We start from the raw sequence: 27694 nt of genomic DNA, 5'->3' as shown, positions 1-27694 counted from the left end.
CAAATGAGTAGATGAGTAGGTTGTGGTCATTGATCCTTAATTTCTGAGAAATAAAAAAACATCTTTGTACAAATATTGATTGAAATGGTTAGCATTGGAGTTAATAATTAGATACAAAAATAAATGTTTGGAGGATTTGGGTAATCATGCTTTCTGCTCTCCTTCTGATTTCATATTAAATAAGACCACAAATGTCCAGTGACCGTTCTAAAAAGCACCCAAAGGTTCACCCAATCTTGCATTTGATTAATCTATTAAACTTGGATAAATAAAGTAAATGATTTTTCTATAGTAAGTGAGATCCAAATCCATTTGTTGCCGAGACCAGAAAACATGGAATCAAATGAACCTCTGACAAAACAAAACATGGTGAGCTGCATGGTTTTTGTATAAAAGGCAAACTTACAAAACCCTCTTTTGTTTATGGCTTGAAATGATTTACAAATATCTTTCCTCCAAAATGACTGCATATCTTGTTTTACTAAAATATTGCATGTGTAGTTCATTGTTAAACAGGTTAAAACATAATTTTTTTAAATAAAACAAACTCATATTTGGTGGCCCACAAGCACTTTTGATTAGAATATTTTTCCCATGTGGCAAAAAAATGCTATTGAGATTCTGGATTTTTTATGACCATGTGGATGACTTGTCAATGGTTCAGGGATGCTTTTGGAGACATGCTAGCAGGCTTCATGTTGTCAGACCGGTTCCATTTAAGACGATTTATTGATTCTACAGGTTCAGGAATAATCAACCCTAAAGCCTGAGTTGTGCTTTACAAAAGCACAACTCAGCTTGATATCTCCCATCTCATGATTTAACAAGGGGAAGTGATCATTTAGTCAACTTGATTCATTCAGGTTGGTTTTGGATAGCTTTCTTGAATCTTGAATGAAATCATTGTTTGAAAACTACCTTCGTGTTTCCACTGGATGTCTCTAATGAACTATTAGCATTTGTGTATTCATTTGAAAAGAAATACTTTTTCAGAGCATTATATTCCAACTATAGTATTTAAAAACACTTGTAAAGATAAACAGAACCTAAATGATATAAAATCCAAGTGTTTAGGTTAAATTACACTAAAACTATACTTTACAAGCAAATCGAAGCATATAAACACAACCAGGTTTAAATTAAAAAGCATGCCATTTTATTTTCTAACACATTGAGGTGAAGTCGTTTGTGGCTCTACGAAGGTAGGCCCACCTTACATGCTGCTTTGTTCAGAGGAGAGAGAGAGAGACGCTGCACAAGGCACTTTAATTTCTGCCACTCTCTCAGCAGCACAGAAGACATCATCAGGCTATACACCGAGGCCAACATGAACCACACGAGCCTGTACAGCTTTACTTTTGGTACATTCAGACTTTAAATAGAATCATATATTCATACACACATCCCACATTGGTAAAAATCATACTAGCAAGATATTTGTACAGATCTGCTCAAATTGAATGCAAAGAATGCAGAATTTTCTAAAAGGAAAAGACGTGCACTGATCCAAGCGAAGAGTGACAGTCATCGAGGACATTCACAGGAACAGAGCATAATAGAAATGAGGTCCAAATCAGCCACATCCTGGCATAATACCCGCCTGTGAAGAACATTTCCCATTGTGTGAGGTCTGGTGGACAAAATAAACACCTTTCTCTGAGGGTGTGCATTATTATACCCACTATCGGTAGCTATCCCCTGGATAATGCTTGCGAGAGAAAAGGTAACTGAAAAATCTGTTTCCTTTTTCTCTGTAAATTACAGTTTAACCTGATGTATTATGTTAATTTCCTTCTCTAAACCTCGAATCAGAAGTTTAAGTAGTGCATTATGAGTTTGTGAAAGAATCACTGGGGTAAAAAAGGTAAGAAGCAAGCATAACAGGGCAGTACATAAAGTGAAAATGCAGCTGTACATCATTGCGCGGTAGTGAGAGTGTGACATGACAGCAACATGGCAAATACAGAAGAGAAAATAAATGCAGTATTCAGCTCCTGCGAGACTTTGAGTGCTGGATGAGCCATTGAAGTGTGATATCTGCAATTGAGAGAAAGACACAGGCTCAGTTTTAGAAGCAAGAATTTGTGTTTTACTGTATACATATATATATAAAAAACATAGTTCAAATATGCCATTTTAGAGCTAGACAGCCTAAATATCTGGAAAGTATGGAAGACCGATAAATTACAACTGGCATTTTAATTGTTTTTTGTTTTTTTTTAATTCTGATGCAATAAGAGCCTTCAGCACCACAACTCTAAAACAGAAACACATTTCAGACAAGGTGGAACCTTAGAGCACTGCATCTCACTGAGAACTGCTTATTTCCTGATAACAAAATGCCTCTTTAATTTAATATGCTGACTGGATTTGTGCCCCTTGCTGAGAACGCATAAACAGATGGAGTGAGCACTCCTGCATTCACTCCGTACGCAGGAAAAACTTGTACACTTCACGGAACCAAGTGAACAGATGAAGAAGAATATCTCTTCTTTCCAACCGAACATTGAGGGACGAAGACAACAGAGGTCACACCACCAGAGTCAGCAACCTGACGATCAAGGAGATTACAAGCATTCTTTGTAAGCATCAAGTTTCTCTGGTTAGAAAATGTATTGTTTTTACTGGGTTACTTTTTGAAGTGTCCTCTATCAATAAAAATACTTCCGTTATTTCAAGTTAAATCAATTACTATTTTCTCCAAACATTCCCACTTTATGTTTACCCCTGATAATTAGCTACAGCAGCAACTCTTTTTTCCGCAATGCCTGAGCCAAATGAATAATAGCATATCAATAATTTGACTTCCCTTTCATTCACTACAACATTAGCATGAGCTTAAAGTGACTTTTTAAGGATAATAAATACATGCTTGAAAAACTAACTGCTTTAGCGAATAAGAGTCTAGACCAGGAGTCTTTAAATCCAGTTTCCTGCAACTTCCTAGTCCAACACACCTGAATAAAATGGCTGAATTACCTCCACAGAAAGCAGTCTAGTTCTTCAGCATCATTTTAATGACCACATTATTTGATTAAGGAGTGCTGAAGACACATCTAAGGCCCTATGAACATGAGACGAACACAGTATGTTTTTTCAAACAATTAAGAAAAACGTGCATCCACACTGCAATGTGTAGCACCAAAGAAAATAATGCAGTTGATATTCTGGACCAATTGGTGGCGCTCTAACACTGCTAGAGAAACACAAAAAACACAGTATTTGTGAAAGTGAGCCACATGGGGGATCAAGAGAGATGGAGCTTCAGTGTCATCATTTAAAAGAAAAAAAAAAAAAGTGCCGGCTCGCAGGAACACATGAAACCAGCGTTCTGAAAATTATCCACTCTGGAATCCGGTTTCAAAAATGATCATTTCTGGTCTTCCAAGATGCCAAATCTGTGTTGACGTACAGCCTAAACGACAAAAACATTTCGCAAATCCACCTAAAATCATGTCCATGTGGATGGGGCCAGAAGGTGCAGGACACCAGGCTTCAAGGCCTGGATTTGAACTCCTCTGGTCTAGACTGTGTCCTCAACGCACAATACTGTGGAACAGTTAAAGCTTGACAAAAAAAAAGGTAAAGGACTATATGTATGAAAATTATACTTTCAGCTGCTGCATCATCACTGTAAATTTAAATACTGGTCAGAACTGCAGCACATATGTCATCTACCAGTCTGCTACCGAAGTTTAATAGGGTTTCTACACATTTTCATAAGTTAAATTAAAGACTTTTGCATTCCACTGTTACATCAATTTGAGGCTCATATCATTTACAAAAAACAACAACTTTGTTTTTATAAACAACTAATATGTAATTCTTAATACCACAACAAAACCTTTTGAGTATAAATGCTTAATAAAACTACAAAAACACTGTTGAAGAAGCAGAATCCTCCTACAGGTGAAAGAGTGAGTGTCACAGCATCAAATTACTAAATCCAGCACCACAACACATTTATCAAACGGGTTTACAGAAGAAGTGACGGGAATATTAAGGAACTAAATTTAATTGAAGACCTATATATCAAATTGTTTTATGAATTTTTAATATTCTTCAGAAATCCAAATTTTAACTTCAACTACAGGTGGAAATAAAACGGCGCAGTCTAAATACCGTAAGCACAATGCTTCAATAGAACAACACTAAGAAAATTAAGTGCAACTTGCCAATGTTGTCTTTCTCTTTGCAGGAAATGGAGTAGCAGCATATCTCTCTGTCCTGAATAGCTGCAAGGTTCCTGTAAATGGAAACAAGGGTGTGAACATATATGACAACACATCCTCTCCACAGTTTATTTGTTGTCTGGGAGATGCAGGCATATTTTGAACTTGACACTAGATGGAGCCAGTAATGCACAAAGGATAACAGCTGCAGTTTAAAAGAACTGTGGATGAGGAACTTAGGCAAGACCTGTCAGCAGGACAAAAATGTTTGAAATGTTGCAGGACTTAAAAAAAAAAACAATCATAATTGAGCAAAGTATTAAACACAGTTAAACTGCTCTAATCTGCAGGTTTTCAGATGAATCAATTTCAGACTTTTGCACGTTTTTTTGTATTACTCATACCCACATTTTCTCAATGAGCTGCTTTTCATCTAAAGCGTTGGGGAGATCCCTTTTGTTGCCAAGAACCAAAACCTAAACAGAGAAAGGAGAAAAACAACATTACTACTGCAGAGTGAAACTGCAGGGATTAATCTAAATAAAGCCACAACGTTTTCCGTAACTGGTATGGAAATTACACATATCTGCAGAACTGTTTACAGGGAGACACTTACAGGAATTCCTTGCAACTGAGGTTTGTCTAATAAGTTATGAAGCTCATTCCTGGAGGCCTCCACCTTTTCTCGATCTGCAGCGTCAACCATGTACCTTCAGTTTCGTAAGTATGAAAAAAAAACTGCTTTAGTCATCATTAGCAAGAAAGTAACACATTCGTGTCACTCAAGCTGTCCCTAATTTAAATAAAACCAGAGAAACGGTTTGGGTACTCACACAATAGCATTAACTCCCCGACAGTATCTCTCCCACATGCTCCTGAACCTGGGCTGCCCTCCTATGTCCCAGATCTGCAGAAAGAACAGCAAAGTCACTATTCACTACTTCATTTGGGGGGAAAAAACTGTAGTTTTTCCACAAAATATTAAAAAGAAAATTTGAAGTGTAGTGACTATTAACAATAGATAAAATAAAGCTGAACCTTGATGGTGACGTTTCCTTTAGTGACTTTCCTCATGTTGAAGCCGACTGTAGGGATCATGTCTTCACTGAAATGACCAGACTGGAAAAACACAAAGGTGAAATTAATTCTTTATGCTTCTTCCTTCATTCCCTGTTTCTGCATGCTACGCATCTTCACACATATTTATTGATAATGGGGGTTTGTGAGCTTTCCTATCAAATGAAATGAGAAAATCAAAAGCTATGAGAACCACAACTTTAGTGGAGTGATAAAAAAAAAGAAAAAACATTAGCGTCAGCATCCCAATAAATGAGAAATTTTAAAGCTAATTTAAGTACTTTACATCATAAATGGAAACCAATTTCAGAAATATTTATTGCACACACACAAATATATTTCAAGCTTTTATTTCACTTAACATGTCTGACTATGGCTTACAGATAATGAAAACCCAAAGTTTATTTTCTTAGAGAAGTTGAATATTACAAACCAAAGAAAAATAAAGGATTTCTAATACCCCTTACCAAAAATACACTCATGTTTTCTACAGTATCTTTTGCAAAAATTACTGCATGAATGCACAATGCCATAAAGGTAACCAGCCTGTGGCTCCGCTGAGGTGATAAAGAAGAACAGGTTAGTTTGCTGTACGTATTCCCATTTGCTCAAGCAAGTATTATTTTTCTTTCAACTCTCTTTTTGTATACCTGGATATAACATCAGCTTCTTTAGCAATGACATTTTGTGGCTTACCCTCTTTCTGAAGAGTGTAGCTTTTCTCATGATTATGTAGGTCAAAGCATTTCCACATTAAAAATGATTTTTTATGAACTTATGCCGCATTGTGATTTTCAGAGAAACTGAATTTTTGGTTTTATTAATTGTAAACCATACTTATCAAATGTACACAAAGTAAACCACTGAAATGCATCACTATGTGTGCAAAGAAATATGTATGAATTTCACTTGTTAATTTAAATAACTTAAATAAACTTGAAGAAAGTCTAATTTATGGGGATGCACCGGTAGCAACGATTTCACCTGGAAATTTTGTAAGTTTACTACCACAAAATAAAAAAGGAGTTAAGTGCAAATATATACAAATGCAACTTCTAGAAACTAGGAAATGACTCTTTACAAATGACAAGTCATATGGGTAACATAACATATGACTCGTCTTAAAATAAACTCAAACTATAATTTGGATAAGGGACAGTAGCATTTGTTTTTGAGATTACATAAGCTAATATAAGTTTCTGAAGATAACTTTCCCTGCAGAGAAGGGACAGCTAATAAACTGTTGTAGGAAGATGAAACGTTTTGCAATCTAATGCAACATGTGTCAATATTTCCTCTTGAAAAACAAATGAAGACGTGAGAACAGAAAATGTTCCCCTGAATTCCTGCATTTATAAACTGAAGGCGCAAACAACTGAGTGTGAGCTACTTTATGTTAAAAAATTTTTTATTCTCCTTAAACTTTGATTTCTTTGTAAAGTAAGAGTGCATGTACAACTCTGATGCACATAGTTCAGAGCACATGACTTCCCGGAGTCACCTGATGAAGCCAAGTGGTTCAGCAGTCTTATGACTGAGAGGAGAAGAAGCCACCACCACCACAGCCATTCATGAAATCAAAACTATGTGTCACTGGCTACATGGGCTGTTTTTTTAAGCCTTTACACATGAAGGAGGGAACAGAGTCATGCTCAACCGCCAAACAAATTTCCCTTCTAGCAACCGGTAGAGTACAATACAAACTGCAAAGTTATTTAAGCATAGATAGTAAAATAATCAATTTGCACATCTTTGGTGATCATTTATGTTTCTTAAGATAGTGGTGATGATTGCAGCGTTAGGCAACAAGCATTCTTGGTTCCTTATTTTGAAGAGTTTTCTGTGTATCTGAGGTCTACAATAACCTATTTTCAGTTGCAAGTAATTGACAGTGTTAATCTGAGCAACAAATGGCTAAAATGACTGAATACATTACAACACCAGCTCCTCAAGTTTGTTTTTAAATGTTATATTTGTTTCTAAAACTTCAGAACAAAGACTAAAAAAATGTAAAATGGCCACTATTTGGTATTTTCTACAGAAAAACAAGAATTAGTCATTAGTCAGAAAAACCCCAAAGAAATCATAATGGTGTCTCTCACTTGGTGCACACAACCCAACAGCGGCCTAATAAACGTTTTAATTGCAGAGCTGAGCCCAAAATGCAACAGCTCTGCAGCCTTTAAGGAATCTAGAACTAATGTTTGTTAAAATATAATCAGAAAAAATGACTTAATTGGGTAACATTAACATCAGCATGTTGCTACAGACCCCAAAGTCTTATTCTAAAGCTCATCATGCTTACAAGTAGAACCTCACAAGCTGCTAAAAGAATGCTAGCCAACAGTAGATAACACAGTTAGTGACATCATTCAAAATAAAACATCTACACTCTTAAAATGACAGATTATGTTGATGCAATGTTTAAACATTTATCTCCCCATCAGTGCTACAAAGTGCTATTTGCAAAAACCAAAACCACACAAGAAAAAAAACTTCTTCCCCTATGCCTACGGTGACTCAGAAGGGTCAACAAAATGCAAAATTCACAACACAACAACAAAAGCCACAACAGAAGTCACTCTAAGTTGGTATAATTTCCTTTTAAGCATATCTTCTGTTTTGGCATTCATTGTTACATTGAGAGTTTTGCACTTTGTTGACCCTTCATGGCATCCATACAGGCTGCCTCATAGAGCTTGATTAGTCAGCTCCTCTGCTGTGAACAAAATAAGCATATTTGACCCACCACTACCTGCTTTCCTTTTATTCTTGTTCTTTACACACAAAAAATTGGTTGAACATACACACCATTTCTTTTATCGCTCATTTTATTTCTTCTAATATTTATACTTAATGTCTATGCACTGAGTATGAACAACAAATGTCAAATTCCTTGTTTATGCACTCATTCCTGGACAATAAAGCCGAATCTAATAATTTGCAAGCCAATTTCATATTAGCTAACAGCATGCTGGCTAGTATAATGAGTTGTCTTGCTGTGGATTTACTAAGAGAGTGATTTAACTTCCTAATTATATTAACAGTGCTAACAAGAAGTTAAAACTACAAGACAAGACGGAGGTGTGGACTTTGCATGTTGGTTACGAAGGCTTTGCACTTACTGATAATGAGCAAAAGCAGAAAGCTTCTGATAGGATCTAACACGTCATGCCATCTTTTGGCTTCCTCATCTAAATTTTATATAGCCTAACTGTTTTGCTTTTTTTCTACTAGGGGAAGCAATTATAAAATCATTAATGTGATAAGGGGTAAACAAATTGAATATCGAGATAACGCAGTGAACATACTTTACTAACCACTCTCTCTTTGAGTGAGAGAGTGGTTAGTAAATGTGCAATGACGCTCTACATAAAAATCCTTTTCATTGTGTAAAGTAAGATTCAATTGCTCTGCAGACAGAACTGATGGAGAAGTAAACGAGGAAACGTTTGAGGGGAAAAAAAGCCAAATATATGTGCGCATGCAATTAACAGTGGCCAATTCATCTAACATGCATGTTTTTAGAACCTGGAATCTATAAAGAAAAAAATACCCTAACCGGGATTTCAACCCAATATCTTAAGGCAAAGTTTAGGGCCTTTACAACGAGGCAACAGTGCAAAGCAACAAGGTACTGATGAGCTGCTCAAGAAACATCTAAAAAAGTAGCACTCAGAAGAATGCAACACTAAAGTGACCCAGAACAAGGAACAGTTGCAACTGGATATTACGCTAATGATTCATTGTCCTCTGAAATCAAATTGCTAGTATTGAAATCAAACAATCCGTGTACCAAATCCGATTTCAAAAACCAGTGGAATTTGCCTTTTCATATGATCAGGGATCAGGTAAAAGCTAGGGATGCAAGATATATTTGTATCAACAAATGATTTTAGTCATTTTTTGACCTATCAGTAGTATCAGACATATCAGTATTGGTCTTATAAGTAAAACAGAACGGATGTTATAAAATTCAGCTTTGTAGTTATTTTAAATTTTATTGACCAGGTAGGAAAACAGAGATATTAGTAACAGTTTTCAGCCATAACAACAATATTAATATTGGCCATCCGGCCAAACTTTCACATTTGTGCTTCCCTACAGTAAAACTGTACTTATCTGCAATTATTTACTTTGAAACACTGCAGAAACCCATTCACAAATCTATAGTGAAATTTAATAGGAACAAATGAGCAGTTTTCCTTTTGAAAAAACTTCAGTTTTTTCTTTACTGAAGCCATCAATAAGTTTAATTTGCAAGGCTGCCATCTTGAATTTAGAGGTAGGGTTTGATGAGAAATCTCAGTTTCTCACCTGGAATGTTAAAAAGAGGACAATTATTTTTTTCTTCCTCCAAATTAAACATTTGTGCAGAAACAGAGCATACAACCAAATACCAGGTTCCAAACAAGCATGCAGCTCCATACATAGAACCGTGTGTTTGTGTTTCTTTGGTTTCTAAATTATACGAAAACAAACTGAAAGAGTGGTTACCCTTATACTAGTTTTAAAATATAGGTCTGCATGAAGATACAAGAAAATCTGTTTTGGGTGGGGTTCCTTTTTTTTCACCGAGTTGGCAAATGTGATAAAACGTTAGAGCGTCCCTGGATTAGACAACATTAGCTGCCACAATAGCTGCAACCAGTATTTGAGAAATCTCTGCAAAAGTTGCATAAGAGAGGCTTTCTCAAACATGCAAAAGAAAACTGTAACAGAAGTATTTCAAAAATATTTCCATTTGTTTTGGTCCTGTTAATAACTAAAGATTTCTGTGCAAGATAGGAAGTTAAACTCAATCAATATAGGCATAACAAAGAAACGACGAGCTGTTATGTTGTTGTTTTTACATAATTCCGCATATTCATCCGATTAGTAGAGGCTCATGAAACTGTGAGATTTATTTGATTCACCGTCTCATGGTGTGAATGGCAACCACACGTCGCTCTTGTCGACTTGTTACAACAGTAACACTTACTCTAGAAGTCTTCACATGACTGTGGGATCCATCCTGTTTGTGTGCAATTCTTGCAACACCCGACATGTTTTTGTCAACTTCCTGGTGATAGAAAATTTCTAAACAGCTCTGTGAATTTCCCACAGCTCGAAGGTGACAAAAACCACAAACGACTGGGAAGAGAGGTTAGCATGCACAGTAATAACAGAGTTAACAAGAGCCGAAAAGCTGCAAACTAGTTAGCAGACGTGTTGACAAAACACCAACAGCGTGGCTACCGCAGGTGTGTTTTTACTGATTTCGCACAGGCAACGGAGTGACGGCTGTAAAGCCAAAAAACACCGAGTTTCAGTTCGTCCCTGCCCAATCTGGGTGACTATCATCTCATTAAAAAGGCTAAACGTGTTAGCATTAACCTAGCAAAAGTAGCTAGTAGTAATAGCCGCTGAGGACTTACAGCGATCACGTTTACAAATGTTGTTTTTCCAGAGTACTGCAGGCCGACCAGTGTCAGCTCCATCTCTTCCTTCCAAAACAGGGACCTGAACCAGTCCAAAAGCCGATTTATTAGCGCCAGCATCTTGATGTCGCCGATCACGCTCCCCTGTGGTGGTTTTCTTTCTCTCCCTCCCTGTCAGATGTGGCGTTTTCCAGCAGCAACAGAGGGAACTGGGACACACAGGCAGTGATCATATGATCAGTCAGTCAACACTGTTCAACAGCACCCCTACTGGTAGATAGAGGAATTACATTTACTTTCTTCTTGAGCTTCTTCTTCGTCGACTTCTTGTTATTGTTCTTCTTCTTAAGGTGCTTCGTGGCGGTTGGAAGACCAACTATATAGGTGCATTACCGCCACCAAGTGGACTGGAGTGTGGACAGAAAATTAACAAAAAATTTATTCTTTCTAGAAAATTTGTTTTTCAAAAATCACATGGCTTGATCTTTTATTTTGCGTATATTCATTCCAAAACGATTTTCAGCTATATGCTTAATTTATGATTTTTTTTCACTGCCTCTTTGAGATGTTTCATTACTGGATTATATAATATGCATTCCATGAAAAATATGTTTGCAATGATCACCCCGGTGAATGTTTTCCTGTAATTTTACGTGCTTAAAGCTGCAATATGTAACTTTTGCATATTTGTTAAACTACAGTATGTCGTGATAGTATGTTATGAGACAAATAATCTGTGAAAAAATAGAGCTCCCCTGCCTTATTCCAGGGCTCCCAGTTTTAGAAACAACCAATCAGAACCAGGAGGCAGGTCTTTGTGCTGTCAGTCACAATCTTATGTGGTGCTGCTCATCCCCTTCTCACTACTGCCTTTGTTTTCTGCTACCGCTACAACTTCTCTAAGTCAGCAGAGCCAGTCATGAATGTTCAGACTAATTATAGCCACAGATAACAATATCAGTGGCTATATCAACAATGCATGAGGTTGGGTGACAGCATAAAGACCCTCCTCCTGACTCTGATTTGTTGTTTTGTTTTTTGTTTTTTCAGAGAAGATCTTTTGAGGATCAGAAGTGATGAGAACTAATAAATATATGAATAATTACATAAATAAATACTCTTATATCCATGGATATTTGTGAAGTTCAGAAACATATACTAATGTCCAATTCTGAATTTTTCAGAATAAAGGAAGTAAACTCCGCACAAATACTATGATTTTGCAATATTTATTTAAGAAATACAAAAAGTACACTTCATAGCACTGGAAAAAATATACAAAGAAAACAGTCCCATTTCAATTGTTTTGAAGGCATACAGACATTGGGAAGTCTTAAATTTCAAGTATGGTGAGCCTTGAAATTATAATTTCCCTTACAGCCAGCTGATGAATACAGAGAAAATATGACAAAACACAAATAAATTACAGTTAATTCATACATTTCAGTGTATTTTTCACAATTTATAACTATTAACTAAATTAAATAACAGATTTGATGATCCTGCTATTTGGAATTAACTTGCACATATATTGTTGTTTCCCATTTAAGTCTTCCAAAACATTTGTCATCATATAATATTACATCATAAGAAAAAATGTGATTTAAAAATCATTAAAACATAAGTTTAAGCAATTTCTTGTAACATAAGAACTGAACATAAGAACTGGTTCTGGGACCAGTAGCAGTTCTGATAATATTAATTTTACACCTGAGGTATCTAAAAGCTCATGTAAGTTTTTTAAATGCTTTAACGAACATACAATAATTTAATATAAATAACCAAGCTCCTTTGTTTCTTCAGCAAAACATCAAAGACTTGTAATCAACATAACACTTAAATACAGTTGGGGTTGATAAACGTTTAAACAACAACATTTCATTTATGTTTGACACATAAATTAATATGTTCTAGTAGGACTGATCAAAAAATATGTTTAGGTTGGAAAACAACATGCCTTTTCCCTTTATCTACAGATAACTTCTAATAATTACAAAATTAAACACAGGACAAAAACCTAGAGATTGGAGCAGTGCTCCACTTTCCTATGCAACAACCATAAGCACACAGCCAGAGTTGCAACGTAAAAGTTTTATATCAAAGCAAATTTATGAGTTAGAATTGCCTAGTCAAAGTACTGGCCAACTGAGAATAGGTCAGGAATACGAATCTAAGGCAAGACTTAAAAACTGATCTTCACAGTCTCTGGATGTGAGAAATTGGTAGACACAGACCCCAAAGGCATTGAGGCTGGAATTGCAGCAAAAAGGTGGTTTTACAAAGTATTAAATTAGGAGGATGAAATATAAATGATCACCAGACTTTTCAGAGTTTTGTTTGTCTCTAAATTCTGTCCTAGTTCATCTGTCACACAGAAGGTGGCTGCATTAACCGGAAAAAATGCAAAATATTCAATATGGTGTGTACACTAATACATACGTGTTCCAGTGGTAGTCATTGCTTATCAAAACAAACAAGTTGTCTCTTTATGAAAAAGTGGTTAGTCCAAAAGATTCAAACTGCAACAGTCCTTGAATTCCTCCTGGATGATGAGCTTGAGTCCGCTCTCCTCCTTTGAAAGGTGGAAGTCACTGGTTTTGGACGAGACCGCCTGGACTGAAATCTCACCTGAGGCAGAGACATCATTTAGTGACAGAATACTAGAAGAATATTTACAGACAGTGTTGGTTCGTCTAAGAGTGGTACTCCTTCTGTCACCCCTAAACCAATCATAATGGAGAAAATCCACTAAAATCTTCAGCCAGATAAAATGCAGTGCCCTACTAGGCATGAAAAATAATCTCCGTATTTCCAGCAGCAAGTAAGGGACATTAACTCTCTATTGACAGTGTGTCCAAAAACTCAATAAAAACTTATTCATTTCACCTGTCACATTAGTTATATTTTACACACCCCTTTCTAATGTTACCTTTGGGAACTGCCCTAAATGCCCATAAATAAAACATTTTTAAAAACACTGTAGTTCAAATCTTACACACAGCATGCCATAAATTCAGCAGTTGAAATGTTTTTAATATGTATGAAGTTGAATTCAGGTTTCAGTTACAGGATTTTATCCATCCATCCTTTAAGTCCAGGAGAAATACCCAGACATCCCTTTTCCCAGGGGCTGTGTTAGTTCATTCTGGGGGAACCCAAGGTGTTCCAGTGCCAAAAGGGACAAAGTCCCTCCAGCATGATTTTGCCCCAGGGGTTTCTTCTGTCTGAGAAATGCCTGGAAAGCCTCCAAATGGAGGCAGACTCCTTATCTTCCTTATCCTTAGCTTACCAAGCATCCAAATAAGAGATCTTATCAACTTATTTTTTAACTCTGAGCCCTATAGAAAAAAGTCACTACAGCCACTTGTGTTTTAGGGCTATCTTAAATGAATACTGACAGCTATTCAACACGATAAAGCCTTTTCTTTCTCTACCCTGTGACTTTATGCATTTTTCAGTCACATTGTCATTTCATAAATTACTGCTTTGTTGTGTCATCATACATTATTTTACCCTTGAAGACAAAAACAACTAATTTATGTTTGATGAAAATCTGTCCTGCAGAGTTAAAATGATATCTTAAACTTGTTTACTTGCAACACTGTTCCTCTGCTTCCTCCTCAGGTTCTTCGAGCAGGCGTAAAACATAAACAGAAAGAGGGCCAGGGAGAGAAAAACAAAGCCAATGCTCATGATCCAGTGAGCATTGGCATAGTCTCTGCCATCTCCTTGTGGATCTGGAAAAAAGTAAAGTAATAGTTAGCTTCTAAGACTGACAATTCATCATATACTCATCCATCTGTCAGTCAGTCAGTCAGTCAGTCAGTCAGTCAGTCAGTCAGTCAGTCAGTCAGTCAGTCAGGGAGTCATCTGTTTTTCCAGGGTTGGGACATGGAAATAGCAGCTTAAGTAGAGAGGCCCAGACTTCCCTCAACAACCCCCCTCACCCTCCCACATCTCATCCTGCATCTACTCCTGTTAGAATATGCCAGGAACATCTCGCCAGGGAGATGTCTGGGAGACACCCTAACCAAATGCCTGAGCCACCTCAACTGGATCCTCTCGATGTGCTCCTCCTGGATGACCAAACTTCTCATCCTATGTATAAAGGAGAGCCCAGAAACCCTGTGGAGAAAACTAATTTCAGCCACTTGTATATGCGATCTCATTCTTTCGATCTTTACCCAAAGCTTGTGATCATAGATGAGGGTAAATCATAGATGACTGGTAAATCAAGAGCTATGCCTTTTGGCTCAACTCTCTCTTCACACAACAGACCAGTACAGCGCTTGTATCGTTGCAGACATACCACCCATCCACCTGTCGACCTCCCTCTCCATTTTTTTCTTGTTTGAAGAAAAAATCCTGAGAAACTTGAACTCCTCCACTTGTGGCAGGACCTTATCCCCCACCCATAGAAGGTATTCTACCCATTTCCCACTTAAGACCATGCTCTCAGATTTGGAGGTACTGATCCTCATCACCGGCTGCTTCACACTGAGCTGTAAACTGCTCCAGCAAAAACTGGAGATGATGGTTTGATGAAGCCAACAGGACAACATCATCTGCAAAGAGCAGAGACACCATCCTGAGGCCAACAAAACATATGCCCTCAACACTTTGGCTGCGAAAAGAAAACCTGTCCAGAATTGGGACAGAGGACAACTTTGACAGAGTCCAACTCTCACCCAAAATGAGCCTGACTTACTGGTATCACAGCGGACCAAGCTGTGGCACTGGTCATACAGGGATCTAGCAGCCTATATCAAAGGGCCTGCTAACCTATATTCCTGCAGTGACCCAAGCAGGACTCCCCACTTTCTCCAAATCCACAAAGAACTTGTAGATTGGTTCGGTGAACTCCCATGTATCTTCCAGGACCCTTCTGAGGGTGTAGAGCTGGTTCAGTGTTCCACAGTCAGGACAAAAATCACACTGTTCCTTTTGAATCTGAGGTTCAACTATCCAGATAACCCTCTCCAGAACCCCTGAATAGATCTTATCAAGGAGGCTTAGGGGAGCGTTCATCCTGTAGTTGGAAGACATTCTGCGACCCTTCTTTTTAAATATGGGAACTGCCACCCTGGTCTGCCAATCTAGGGGCACTACCCCCGATGTTCACACGATATTGTAGAGTCATGTCAATGAACACAGCACCACAACATCCAGAGTCTTAAGGAACTCTTGGGGAATCTCATTCACCCTACCAATTTTGTAACATACTGTATGGGAAAAACATGGAAGAAACTACAGCCAAAATATTGTAATGGAAGTATTCACATGTTAACATACCAATACAAACAGCGTCGTGAGTTTTGTTTCCTGGAATCTTTTCAACAAGTCCCTTTGCACCGCATCTGTAAATCATACAAAATGTTACCGATAGTCTAAACCTTTTTATTGCTCTACATACTTTTTCTCATTTTTTTCCTTTTCCTCAAATACAATTATTATTTGTTGGTGGCTTGTTGAGTGACACTGATTGTTGCCACTATAAAATGCATGAGAAGAAAAAGAATGGGAAGAAATGGGTAGAGTTCCTTGAAAATATATTTGAATTGGGATTCACAATTGCATTGAAGTTTTAGCTTTGACAAGGCTATCATAGCAAATTCATATGCTTTGATCTAAACCATTCCATTGTTGCTTTGACTGCATATTTTTTCTCCATCTTTGCATCAACTCTGACCAGCTTCCCTGCTGAAGAAAGCAATCCAGCAGCATTGTTCAGAGTTGTGTGCAATGTTAGAGTTTTCCTCAGTCACTTTGGCACATTTCTTAGATCCGAATTGAAATCCTCAAAGCTGCTTGTCCAGTCTTTGTGCCCACATCTAAGGAGAATTTAAAGAAATCAATCAAGCTCAAAGTCTCAATGTTTTGGACTGTGAGAGGAAGTCAGAGTACCTGAGGAGAACTCATGCATGCGCAGAAAGACCCTGGGCCATGATTTGAACCCTGGACCTTCTTGCTGCAAGGCAACAATGCTGCCTCCTATATCTATGCATTTTTATCTAAATCTGTCCAAAACTGGTACATTGCTCCCAGGAGAATCCTTACTTTCTCCAACCAAGGTAAAGCATTAGATCAACAAATGATCAACCAGTTTTCTGAAATCAGGTGTAGGAATACTGCACTGTAATTCCTATAGCAATGCATGGATAGTTTTCCTTAAAAAGATTGTCCTATGTTCCCATTTCTACTTTTTTTCTTTTCTTTGAGCTCTGCAGCTCTGAGCTCTCTGTTGCCTTTTCCGTTTAGCGAAGACATGGTCTATCAACAAATTATTGTACAAATATTAAGCGTAAATGTGAATCTTATTATTAATCTTCAACAATTACATTTTACAATAATTGTCACCAAATGTATTGCAACAGTTTACATCAAACTATCCCTCCAGAGTACTCTCTTATATTGACATCATGACTAAACAATTTAACTGTCTAACCTGTTAAATTGTCATTCTGACAGCACCAACATGTTTATTGACACAGATATTTACCTTTGAGAAGTAAACTAAGGATTTTGAGCAAGAGACATTTTATGGTGTTGTGATATTTTGTATGGTTCAAGTAATGTACCAAAGTGACTGAGAAAAAAAAAGTATATTGTTTTCAAACCCATGGCATTTTTTGCAGGTGTTCACTTTTTGTCTCATCTTACCACAGCACATACTTCAACATCTTTGGTTTTTCCCTACATTGCTTGTGACAAACCACAGGTGGGATCTCTTGTGGCTTTCTTTTAATGTTGACTTTAGAATACCATAGAATAGCTACCTTATTTTCTCAACAGGGAAATTTTGCTTACCGTAGGAAAGCATGACACAGTCAAAAAACAAGTAAGACTCATTAACATATGGTCTTAACTCACCATTAAGACATATGTACATAGATTCTTCCACCTGTTTTGCAGATCTCTGGACTTGCTCTTGCTTTAAACTTCTCAACAACTTTATCCTCAGTCTGTTAGCACTGTTAGTTGGTCTTCATCATGCTGTTAGTTAAGTAATGTCCTTTACCAAACCTATTAGACCTTGAGAGATAGTTGTATATACACTGAAAAAATTACACACTGGTGCTATCCTTACTTTGTACTATTTTGGTCAACTCCAGAAGGAATCAGTTCCACTGGATTTTATTTAGGGCTATTAGAAAGGGGGAGAATAAACACAAGAATGTGTTACATATTTTTATCTGTGAGACATATTGAAGACCATGTGTAATTTTTTTTTCATTTGGCATGAAAACCCTACTTTTGTTTGACACAAACTTGGTGATCTAAGAAAAGTTTGTGCATTTTCTGTATTTTTAGTAAATGTTAGAGCTCAGAAAAAGTGTTTAATTAGCTCAAAATTGCACCAATTTCTTTATCATGAAAAATAAAGGATTAAAGATCAATTTCTTTTAAAAAGGAGATTTAAATACTTGCTGTTACTTGCTTCTATGTACATTTACGGTTTCAGTAGTAAATTCCCTACAAATTTACATAGGTTCTTTTTCTGTGACTTTATAAATGTATTGCAACCTACAGCAATGGTAGAAATGATTTTTTTAAAAAGTCTTACGGTGTCCATGGCTTGCAGGTGTCCTCTTTTGCATCAAAGAAATTATTTCCAGGGCATTTAAATTCACATTTATAAGAATAGCTTCCATTCCCCAAATCTATAGATAGATAGATAGATAGATAGATAGATAGATAGATAGATAGATAGATAGATAGATAGATAGATAGATAGATAGATAGATAGATAGATAGATAGATAGATAGATAGATAGATAGATAGATAGATAGATAGATAGATAGATAGATAGATAGATAGAGAGAGAGAGAGAGAGAGAGAGAGAGAGAGAGAGAGAGAGAGAGAGAGAGAGAGAGAGAGAGAGAGAGAGAGAGAGACAGACAGACAGACAGACAGACAGACAGACAGACAGACAGACAGACAGACAGACAGACAGACAGACAGATTAATCATTTCCTTTTGCGTAGATGTGGCAAACTTCTAATTCCCACACTCATGTGAGGGATGAGGAGTAAATTCTTCATCTTTCTAAAATAATGGCATTTCATTTTCCACCAAAAGTGAATTTGGCAAAACAATCACCACCTCCCCGTCACGCAAAAAAGTGAAAAATCACTTTTGGCAAAACAATAACTTAGACCATTATTTTAAGAAGGTTACAACATGTAAATAGCTCTAGCCTAGTCGATGACACACAAATATCCCATGTCACCATATAATACATTTCTGATATGTCTGAATATGTCCACTCTCACCTATCTTCTTTGGTTCCTCTCCTGCGCTGCACTTGTTTTCCTCACAAAGTGAGCATGACTTGTCAGAGCACAGGAAGCCAGGTCGGCACTGACAGCTTCCCTTTGTGGTTTTGGTACAGTTCTCGGCAAACCCTGCAGACAAACAAGAATTCCAACTATTTTTTTTAATTTGCCTTGAGCCACTAAGTTAGGTGAATTGCTATCGTACATGCAAAGTGTTACCTTGCTGGCATGAAGGGCATTCCTTACAGCTGCCAAAGGCATGGATGTTGTCTGCATAAGTCCCTTCTGGACAGACTCTGCAGTCAGTCTCCCGAGTTTCAGAGCAAAAGTCCTTCATATGAGTTCCTTCCAATCAAACAACACATTTGTGTCAACTCCAAAAGTATTCGTACTTAATACTCAGTATACTTTACAAATGTTATTATTAGATCTAACAGCACAAAACACCTGCGCAAAACTCTGCATTACTTTTACATGGTTTATGTATGGCTTTAAAATGTAAAAATTTAAGCACTTACCAGGCTCACACATTTTGCAGCACCGTCCATCTTTTTCATAGTGATAATTTCCACAATTTACTTTCTGTGCTGTAGTCCAAGAGCTCAGTGAAAACACTATTAGAAGTGCTCTGGAGAAGCTGAGATGAATCATTTTAGTCAGAGCTGCGTTTGTGTGTGTGGGATTTTATATTGGCTTTCTGTGTGACGTCACTGTCTCTTAACAAGAGGTGGTGTTAGACTACAGGAAATGAAAGACCACTCATCAGTATGCAAAGACTGAAACGCAAAACATTCAACAGTACAGGATGAATCAAATATTTTTCATTGCAAATGTGTTCATCTTAATTTTTTATAAATTCACTACAAATCTGTGCTTCAATATAACTTAAAGTGTCCCCATTAGTTGTGGAGTTTGTGTATTAAAACACCATTTAAAATCTGTTGTAAGAATCCTAACTTTTAAAGTAATGTCACCCGTACATTTACTGGTCACTTTATTAGGTACACTTTTTCAACAATTCAATATCTTAGCATTTCAGCTAGCTAATTCATGCCAGCTAATCGATGCTCTACGGCATGTAGATGTGGTGAAGATAACTTGCGGCTGAGTGTCAGAAAGGAGATTGAAGTGACTTTGGATGACAGGGTTGGTGTGAGTATCAGAAACTGCTAACAAGAAGATCAAAGAAGGATCTGAAAGACAGAGTGTAAAGAATGACTTGTTAATATCAGATGTAAGAGGAGAATTAGCTGAGTGCAGTGTGATACAAAGTCTTGGAATCGCATTGCTGGACAACGGACACATCTAACCTGAGCTACAATTATCAAAAGTGGACGATAAAAGATTGCAAAAATGTTGCCTGGTCTAATGAGTCTTGCTTTCAGCTGCAATATTTAGATAGTAGGATCAGTTTGCTGTAAATGGACCCATTCTACGTAGTATCAATGGTTGAGTGTGCCGTTGGTGTAAGGGTGTGAGAATTTTTTATTTATTTTTTTGCCCACTTTAGGTCTCTTAGCACCAACGGAAAGGACACAACCCACTTGAGTACTGCTTTTAATCATTCCCTTCGAAAATAAATCACACTATATCAGTCTTTTGATGGCTACTTTAAGCAGGATTATGCACTATGTCACAAAGCTCAAATATTTTCAATCTGGTTTCTCGACAATGACAATACTTTCACAGTACAGAAACGTCCACAGTCACCAGAACTCACTCCAATTGGCACTGAGCCGATGTGGTGGAATAGCAGATCCTGCAGCAACTCTTTGATGATATTGTCAATATAGATCAAAATCTCTTCCAACTGTTGCCTACTATCTAATACGTACAATCGGATTCAACATGAATCTTCATGAAGAATTCGAGAAGTTCTGGAAGTGGCCAGTGAGTGAAGCCGACCCTCTAAAAATCAAAACACTACAACCAGTTTTCTATTTGTTTAATTTATTTAACTGTGCAAAATTTACCCTTACAACAAACCAACTTCTACATTTCGCAACCATCACCCACATAAGTTTGAGAAATCAAGGGAGGGTATAGTTAACAGAAAGAATGCCATTGTTTATAGCTATTGTACTCGTACTACTATTACTAATAATGCTTCCTGTGTCTGATCTTCATTGTGTTCATTGTATATTCCTCAGGTAAACTATTTGTCAAACTGGATGAAAATTCTTCACAATCTATCAAAAGTGGCTTAATCAGGATGTATTTACTAAAGTCAGCAAATTATTCTTAAACTGGACCTATTGTGAAAAAAAATGTTTTTTGCACATTTTTTACGTTTCCATTTTGGTCTCTACTCCTTCCAAAAACAGTCCAAGTTCTTTAAAATCCATCTCAGTTGTTTTCTAGTAATAAGTCAATGTTTTTTTGTAGTCTGGAAAATTAACTGTTTCAAAAACTTCCACGTTATTAAGTCACAACCACAAGGCACTACCCGTTACCTAGTAACAGTAGCTGAGCCCCCCGCTCCTCACCACAAAACCCAAGCAGGAACTCCGGCATGTTTGTCAACTGGTTTCACCACTCCTATGCTGTACAATGGCTGCTGAAAAAGACAAGTATTTTGTTCTGACTCGGGGTCACTTTACAATTCCACATCTGTTACCAATCAAACAAGCAGCAACTTATTTTGATTTACAGAGATAAGAGGCACTAACACAGCGCATTCTAAAAGCTCAAATGAGCAGAACGGAGCAAAGTGAAATCTCATTATCTGAGAATAATTTTGTGCAAAACAATGTAATGAATATGTTTGTGTAGCCCATAAACAAATCCTAACTTGTTCAAGGAGGCATGAAAGGAGGAAATTAACCTAAATTATTTTCATTGATCTCTGCTGTTTACTGCTTTTTTCCTTTTGTACCTCCTATAACATTAGATGATGTTTACTATGAGGAAACGCGTTTTATTGAATGGTTTAAAACTTTATATTTTATTGAAATCCAGCCATGGTTGTTCAGAATTTACTTTCATCCTGCAAGTTTTTATTAAAAAGTGAATGTCCCTCCCTGCAACCTTTTTCTTTATTTGATGTCCTCTTTGTTTGTGACTGATTTATCCAAAATAACAAACAATCAGGAGTATTTTTCAGTGTTTTACAGTGTTTTACTATGGACCTATGGAATTTTGTCAGAAAAACAGAATTTCTGAAGCACAATTACTGTACATGGCTTACAAACATGCTTATTTTATGCAATTTATTTTGAAGAATGATAAGGTTCTATTCCAACAAACATTTTATTTGGCACGCAATGAGTGGAAAGCATGAAAATGTACTTATATTTTATAATAATTTTAATTTAAGGTGCATTTCAATTTATTTCACGTTATTTTTTTTTTGTTTAAACTCAAGCAAGCTAATTTATTGAGCTGAACAAATACGTTTTATAAAAAAAATACTAAAATGCTTCACTGTGGTTAATAGACTTCTGAGACTTAAAAAAATATGTTTTGTTCCTCTGAAAGTGTAATCATGATAGAATCTCTGCAAGTAAGCTTAATGTGGGTTTTTTTGTTGTTGCTTTTCTATGAACCTCTGTTAAAACAGTTTCCGGTGCCCAGAACCATATGTTCAAGTTAGTTGCTGCAAGTTGAGTTTTATAGTTTCAAAGACGTCGAAAGAAGATTTGAACATCTAGCCTGCAAAAAACAAAAATAATGATTGATTTGGACACCTAGAGCCTGTTTCACACCTCATTGACAATGAAGATTTTCAAGTACTGTAAAATGACGTGTGAAATCTTGAGTATCACAGGTTTATTCAGAATAACTGTCTTCTTTTAAGAATTTGTTAAGCCCATTTTCTGAATCAGGGCCCTGATGTTTGGGTTGGTTTTGTTTTGGGGTTTTCTGCACTATACACATTTTCACACAGGCATTCAAACATTACTAATAACTGATAATGCATGTTACTTTATGGGTTTAATTAAATTATCTCCCTAAAATACGACCGTCTTGTCTTGTCTACCTCTGTTTGATACAGTCTTTGTGCTGGGCTACAGCAGTTTGTAAATGTATTTACTGTCATGCAAGATAAATTACAGACAGAATTTCAAAATAAAGTATTATTGTTTCGTATGCGATCATAAGAGTTGGGTATAACTGGTTACTTTTACTCAATTACATCTACTTGAGTAAAATTAGATGTAATTTTACATCTAAACTTAACCTTTTTGAAAAAATGTACTTTTAGGAGTATTTTTCCTATGCTTTTTACTTTTACTTGAGTAATTTTATTATTAAGTATTGCTACTCTGACTTGAGTAAAATTTATGAATTCTCTACCCACTGAAAGAGAAAAACATTCACCAGACACAAACACAAGCCTGCAGTTTTTATTCCTTTTTTATTGAAAGAAACTGATTTGGAAACCTTTTTCTTTTGCCTGATTTTGTTATTTTTTAACTTTATACTTTGGTCCATCTGATTATGTAATTTGATCAGTTACTCAGTACTTGAATGGACGTTTTACCAAATACTCTTATTATTTTCTTGGATGCCTATTCTTTGCTTTTACTTGAGTAAAGATACGTTGAAGTAGTGCTGCTCTTACTTGAGTACATTTATTGTCTACTCTGCCTCCCTTTCCCACATTGAAGTGTTTGCCACTGATGTTCATCAACTAAGCATTCAAACTATTGAACATCTGACTTACAGCTTGTTTTCTTTAAAGAACCCTCTAAAGAAAAGGATAAAATAGCTTTATTATTGGTGCACTGGATTTCTTCTGTAGTAAGAGAAATAATAAGTGATCAATTAAAGTGTTTATTTGTTTTTTCTTATTTTAAGTCTTATGATTCCTTGACTATCTATAATAAAATATTGTCACCTTCCTAAAATAATGGCCTAAGTAATTTTTTAGCAAAAGCAATTTTTGGTATAAAAAATACCCCTAAAAGATTATTTAGGCAAAAATATATCACTTTTTGCAAAAACGTGAGGTAGGCCGTTGTTTTGTGAACTTGTTTTTAGTTTTGTAGAGAGCATAGGAGGGGAACAGCATGATTTTGCAGTCGCTCTATGTAGAAGTACAAACTCCACAACTGCGTGATGAAATGTAAAGCATACTGCTTTTAGCCTGCTGTCATTGTGGTCTGACATACCTGTCTTCTATAGCTTGGGGTTTCCTGGCAAATGAAACTCAGCCTTTAGATATGCTGAAATTAATCCTCAGTAAGCCAAATGTTTGCACCATTAAATGGCAGAAAATTACACTGAGCAATTCGACAACTCAAAAATACTTTCGGTTAGCCATCAACTGTACAAGTATATTTTATGAGGACAAAGAAGCACGAAACCCGCCACAATCCATGAGTCTCCAGTGCTCTCCCCAGAGATCTCATTGGCATTTAACCCAGTAAGACTCATCGCAAATTATTCATGTGGATTATTCATTGCAAAATTCTTGCTGTACCTGGAAGCCTCCCCTAGAACAAAGTTAACTAAACAATCTATACATTTTTTTTAGCAATTTTGCTTTCTAAAGAAATATTGTTGATGTGTTTTGTGAGTTACTTTAACATCTTGGTCAAGAACTAATGTCAAACCATGACAAAAGGCAGAAAAGGACAATATACAAATCGTCAAACAGGTGTGGACTGCCTTGATAGTGTGGGCTACCTTGGTTGTGTTGTTGCTATGACCCAACAAACAAAATAAGGGTTTTGAAATGATCTAGTTACTGTCTGAATGTATGGGATTTTTGGCATAACCTTAACCAGGTGGTCAAACACAAAACCTCCACTACACTTCAATAAAAAAAGAGAGGAGAAAACAATCTTTTTGCTTTCTATCTGTAGCCAAGAATAACACAATGACGTAGCCAGTAAAAATAATGCTGTTTCTTTCAAATGTCACCGTTTGTGTGTTTGAAGTAGGGTAAGGATTTTTCTTGTTTTGCCTTTGTTTACAAAGTGACACAATCACACTGTTTGGGTTTAAGAAGAGTCTACATAGATGTAGTTTGTTCAGAAACATTCTTGTCTGTTGGAAACAAAAATAATCCACTGATCAGGAATAATCCCTTCTCAATATGGCTGCATGACTCACCTCGACTAGTTTCATGTCAGTAAAGGTGCAACCTCAAAATGTGCAACAAGTTTTGAGATTTGTCGGAACGTCTCCTTAGGTGTGTGGATATTGAAACGGACAAACAAGAAGCTAAACAGCAATCAACGTTTAAAAAACAGAATTCAAGTCTGAAGTAATGTATTTCTTTTGTCAAAGAACTCACAGTTAATCTGTCTACACAACAAAGGTGTAAGATTTTCTGTTCTGCTCTCCTTGTGTACAATTTATGGAGTACCTCAGTGCTTAAGTAGTGTTTTAAATGCAAAAACACTGGACTTGGTGCTTGTTGGTGTGTGCTTATTTGGAGACAAACAAAGAACTGCACTGAAAACAATCTTCCTCCATAACAGTGATATGAATCTTTGTGTTACAATTTTATGTACTTTGTCAATAACGTAAGTTTATTCCGTCACACAGGTGTGTATTGCAGCTATGACCTATTCAGAACATTCAAAAAATAATAAAACTTCGAATAAAAGCAATAAAAACAAAATAAATATAGTTGAACTGAGGAATAGGTGGAAATAAGTCAAAAGGGAAATGATTGACAGGCAAAATCAAATTTAAAATTGAAACATCAAGTGAAGTTGTAGTTGAACATTTTCAAAGAAACGGAAATCAAGGTTTAGCTGTGGTTGTTCACATTCTCATGTTAAGATTAGCATGTTTGCATGACTCAAGCCACAGTAGATTATGATCTTCCTTTGCTTGATGCAGTGTGCAAACACTTTAAGCAAGGGCGTAGGTTTGGTCTAAGTTTTGGTGGGACCTTACAACTTACTCACCAACTCACCAGCATTTAAAATGAATGCTACCACTGCGTAGTATATTGAAATATTAAACTAATCAATGTAGATTTTCGTTTATTTATTTTGTTTTTGTTAAAAAATACATATGTTTTTTTTTTTATTTATATGGCAAAAATTGGTCGGGACTATTTTATATCCCTTGAATATTGGTCGTGACATGTCATGACCGTCCATACCCAAACCTACGCCCATGACTTTAAGTTAATTAAAACGTGGCTTACTCTGTGTGTGGCATTAGAGAGGTTTAGATTAAACTCTTTTTTTCCATACTTTATCACAACTACTTGTGATTTGTAATTTTCTTCGTCTGTATATCTGGTCTAGCTCATGTTCAGTCAGTCAGTAGGTTACATATAGTGCTGGTTACAAGCCATCTCAAAGTTAGACCTTTTCTTCACATTAGTGATGTCTTAAAGCTGATGCTTTGCAGTGAATCAGAAGAGCTGACTCCACACTTTTCCTTTTTTTGTTCAGTTCTCACTCTCAGCGACTCCGTCTGGCTCATGGCAGAATTTTGTCTTAATTGGAAGCATAGTGGCCTTGCGGCCAGTGTAAAGTGAGAATATCTGATGGCACCATCATGTGGAAACAGAGGGGGGACAGATGAGACAGTCAGGTGGATAATCTGTCCATCCCCTCAGTCAGTGGACAATGGTGACGAGGAAAGTATGTTGCTAAAACCCTTAAAGGAAGCAACATCTAAAATTATTGGGATAGTTTGGTTTCTGAGTTTGGATCTGTTTCTATTATGATTCTGTTCAGAAGATTTTTCAGCAGGGGTTTTGCTTATTTGTTTTTTTTTTAATGAAAATTAAAAGTTTGACTAAAGCATTACACAAAAGTAAGAAAGTCAAAGTATGTAACAGAACAAATACATACAATTAGGCAACCCTAACTCAATAACCCTAAATGCCATATTAACATGCAAAATATTAACATTAGCTAATTAGTAACCGTTTGGGAGACAAAAGAGTCGGCTCTTCTTTAGGACCTGAACCTCAAGAGTCGGCTCTCTGAAAAGAGCCTAACTTCTGGTCACTATTTCCCAGTTCAAACTTGATAGCCAACCATCAACACAGGACCACACAGATCCAGACGTAACTTCTGACTTTTTAAAATCTAGCTAAAGCAACATTCAACTTAAGTTATAGTCACGTCTTCTGCAGCACATCTGTGGGTAACAGCACAACCACACATACAGTCTTCAGACATACGCTTATGATGCAATTACATCAGACTGCCTCCCAGACTTTCTCTAACTAAACAAATGTCACAGGCGTACTCCACTCAGCTATCACTGCAGACCAGACCAAGTAAAAGGTCACTGATAAAAAAAATGGGTGAGAAAAGTGGAGGAAAAAAACTAAAGCTAGTCTCCCTTGGCCTGCACAAAACAAAATAATGTAAAATATATTTGTAAATTTGTGGGAGCGAGTGTTTCACATTTAATAATATGTTCCTTGCACATGATTTTCTGCCCAATTACTTCAAGGTGTAGGGATAAGAAGCTACACTTTTAATTGCACCCACCCAACTAAATAAAAAAAAAAAAATCAGCCCAAATCTGTCTCTGCTGGAACTTGTGTTGAAGCATATAATAAAGAACACATCATATGCACATAACTGCAATAAACCAAATAAAAAAATATGCAATACAGGCACTGTATTGCAAATAAGCTTGTTTATGTGCATTTGTGCCAATATATATATTAGTGACACACTGATGAGCTGTTGCTCCACCTGCTTGATTGTTCAAGCATATATACTCACAATGTAGTTGGCTTTGAAAACCAACCAGATTGTGATGCATGTTTGTGAAAGGGTGAGCACATGGGACATCTGGATTCCCCTTGTGCGT

The 27694-nt window shown here is 36.6% G+C and overlaps 2 protein-coding genes across 2 annotated transcripts; both read right to left on the bottom strand.

The window, feature by feature from the left end:
* Positions 1-1133: 1133 nt before the first annotated feature.
* LOC102219721 (ADP-ribosylation factor-like protein 8B-A) lies at positions 1134-10916 on the bottom strand. Its single transcript, XM_014475905.2, has 7 exons — positions 10667-10916; positions 5211-5291; positions 5006-5079; positions 4789-4882; positions 4581-4648; positions 4176-4246; positions 1134-2037 (listed from the first exon to the last, which is right to left on the bottom strand). Exons 1-7 carry the CDS (start codon positions 10787-10789, stop codon positions 1988-1990), a joined length of 561 nt encoding a protein of 186 aa, XP_014331391.2. The 5' UTR covers positions 10790-10916; the 3' UTR covers positions 1134-1987.
* Positions 10917-11888: 972 nt separating this feature from the next.
* Positions 11889-19589, bottom strand: tnfrsf9 (TNF receptor superfamily member 9). Its single transcript, XM_023324504.1, has 7 exons — positions 19465-19589; positions 19166-19291; positions 18944-19075; positions 18234-18330; positions 15962-16026; positions 14263-14406; positions 11889-13297 (listed from the first exon to the last, which is right to left on the bottom strand). Exons 1-7 carry the CDS (start codon positions 19475-19477, stop codon positions 13170-13172), a joined length of 705 nt encoding a protein of 234 aa, XP_023180272.1. The 5' UTR covers positions 19478-19589; the 3' UTR covers positions 11889-13169.
* Between the last annotated feature and the right edge of the window lie 8105 nt (positions 19590-27694).

Source organism: Xiphophorus maculatus, chromosome 20 (genome assembly GCF_002775205.1).
Source record: "Xiphophorus maculatus strain JP 163 A chromosome 20, X_maculatus-5.0-male, whole genome shotgun sequence".
Taxonomy (NCBI): Eukaryota; Metazoa; Chordata; class Actinopteri; order Cyprinodontiformes; family Poeciliidae; genus Xiphophorus; species Xiphophorus maculatus.
The sequence above is the reverse complement of the archived record's forward strand: the minus strand, read 5'-3'. Positions and strand labels throughout refer to the sequence as shown.

Coding starts and splice junctions, on each gene's coding strand:
- tnfrsf9 (XM_023324504.1), bottom strand. Junction 19,076..19,165: donor ATGCCCTTCATGCCAGCAAG/GTAACACTTTGC, acceptor GTTTGTCTGCAG/GGTTTGCCGAGAACTGTACC. Junction 13,298..14,262: donor GCAGAGGAACAGTGTTGCAA/GTAAACAAGTTT, acceptor TCTCTGCCTCAG/GTGAGATTTCAGTCCAGGCG.
- LOC102219721 (XM_014475905.2), bottom strand. CDS start 10,789: ATGCTGGCGCTAATAAATCGGCTTTTGGACTGGTTCAGGTCCCTGTTT. Junction 5,292..10,666: donor CATTTGTAAACGTGATCGCT/GTAAGTCCTCAG, acceptor GTGTTTTTCCAG/TCTGGTCATTTCAGTGAAGA. Junction 5,080..5,210: donor AAGGAAACGTCACCATCAAG/GTTCAGCTTTAT, acceptor TTCTTTCTGCAG/ATCTGGGACATAGGAGGGCA.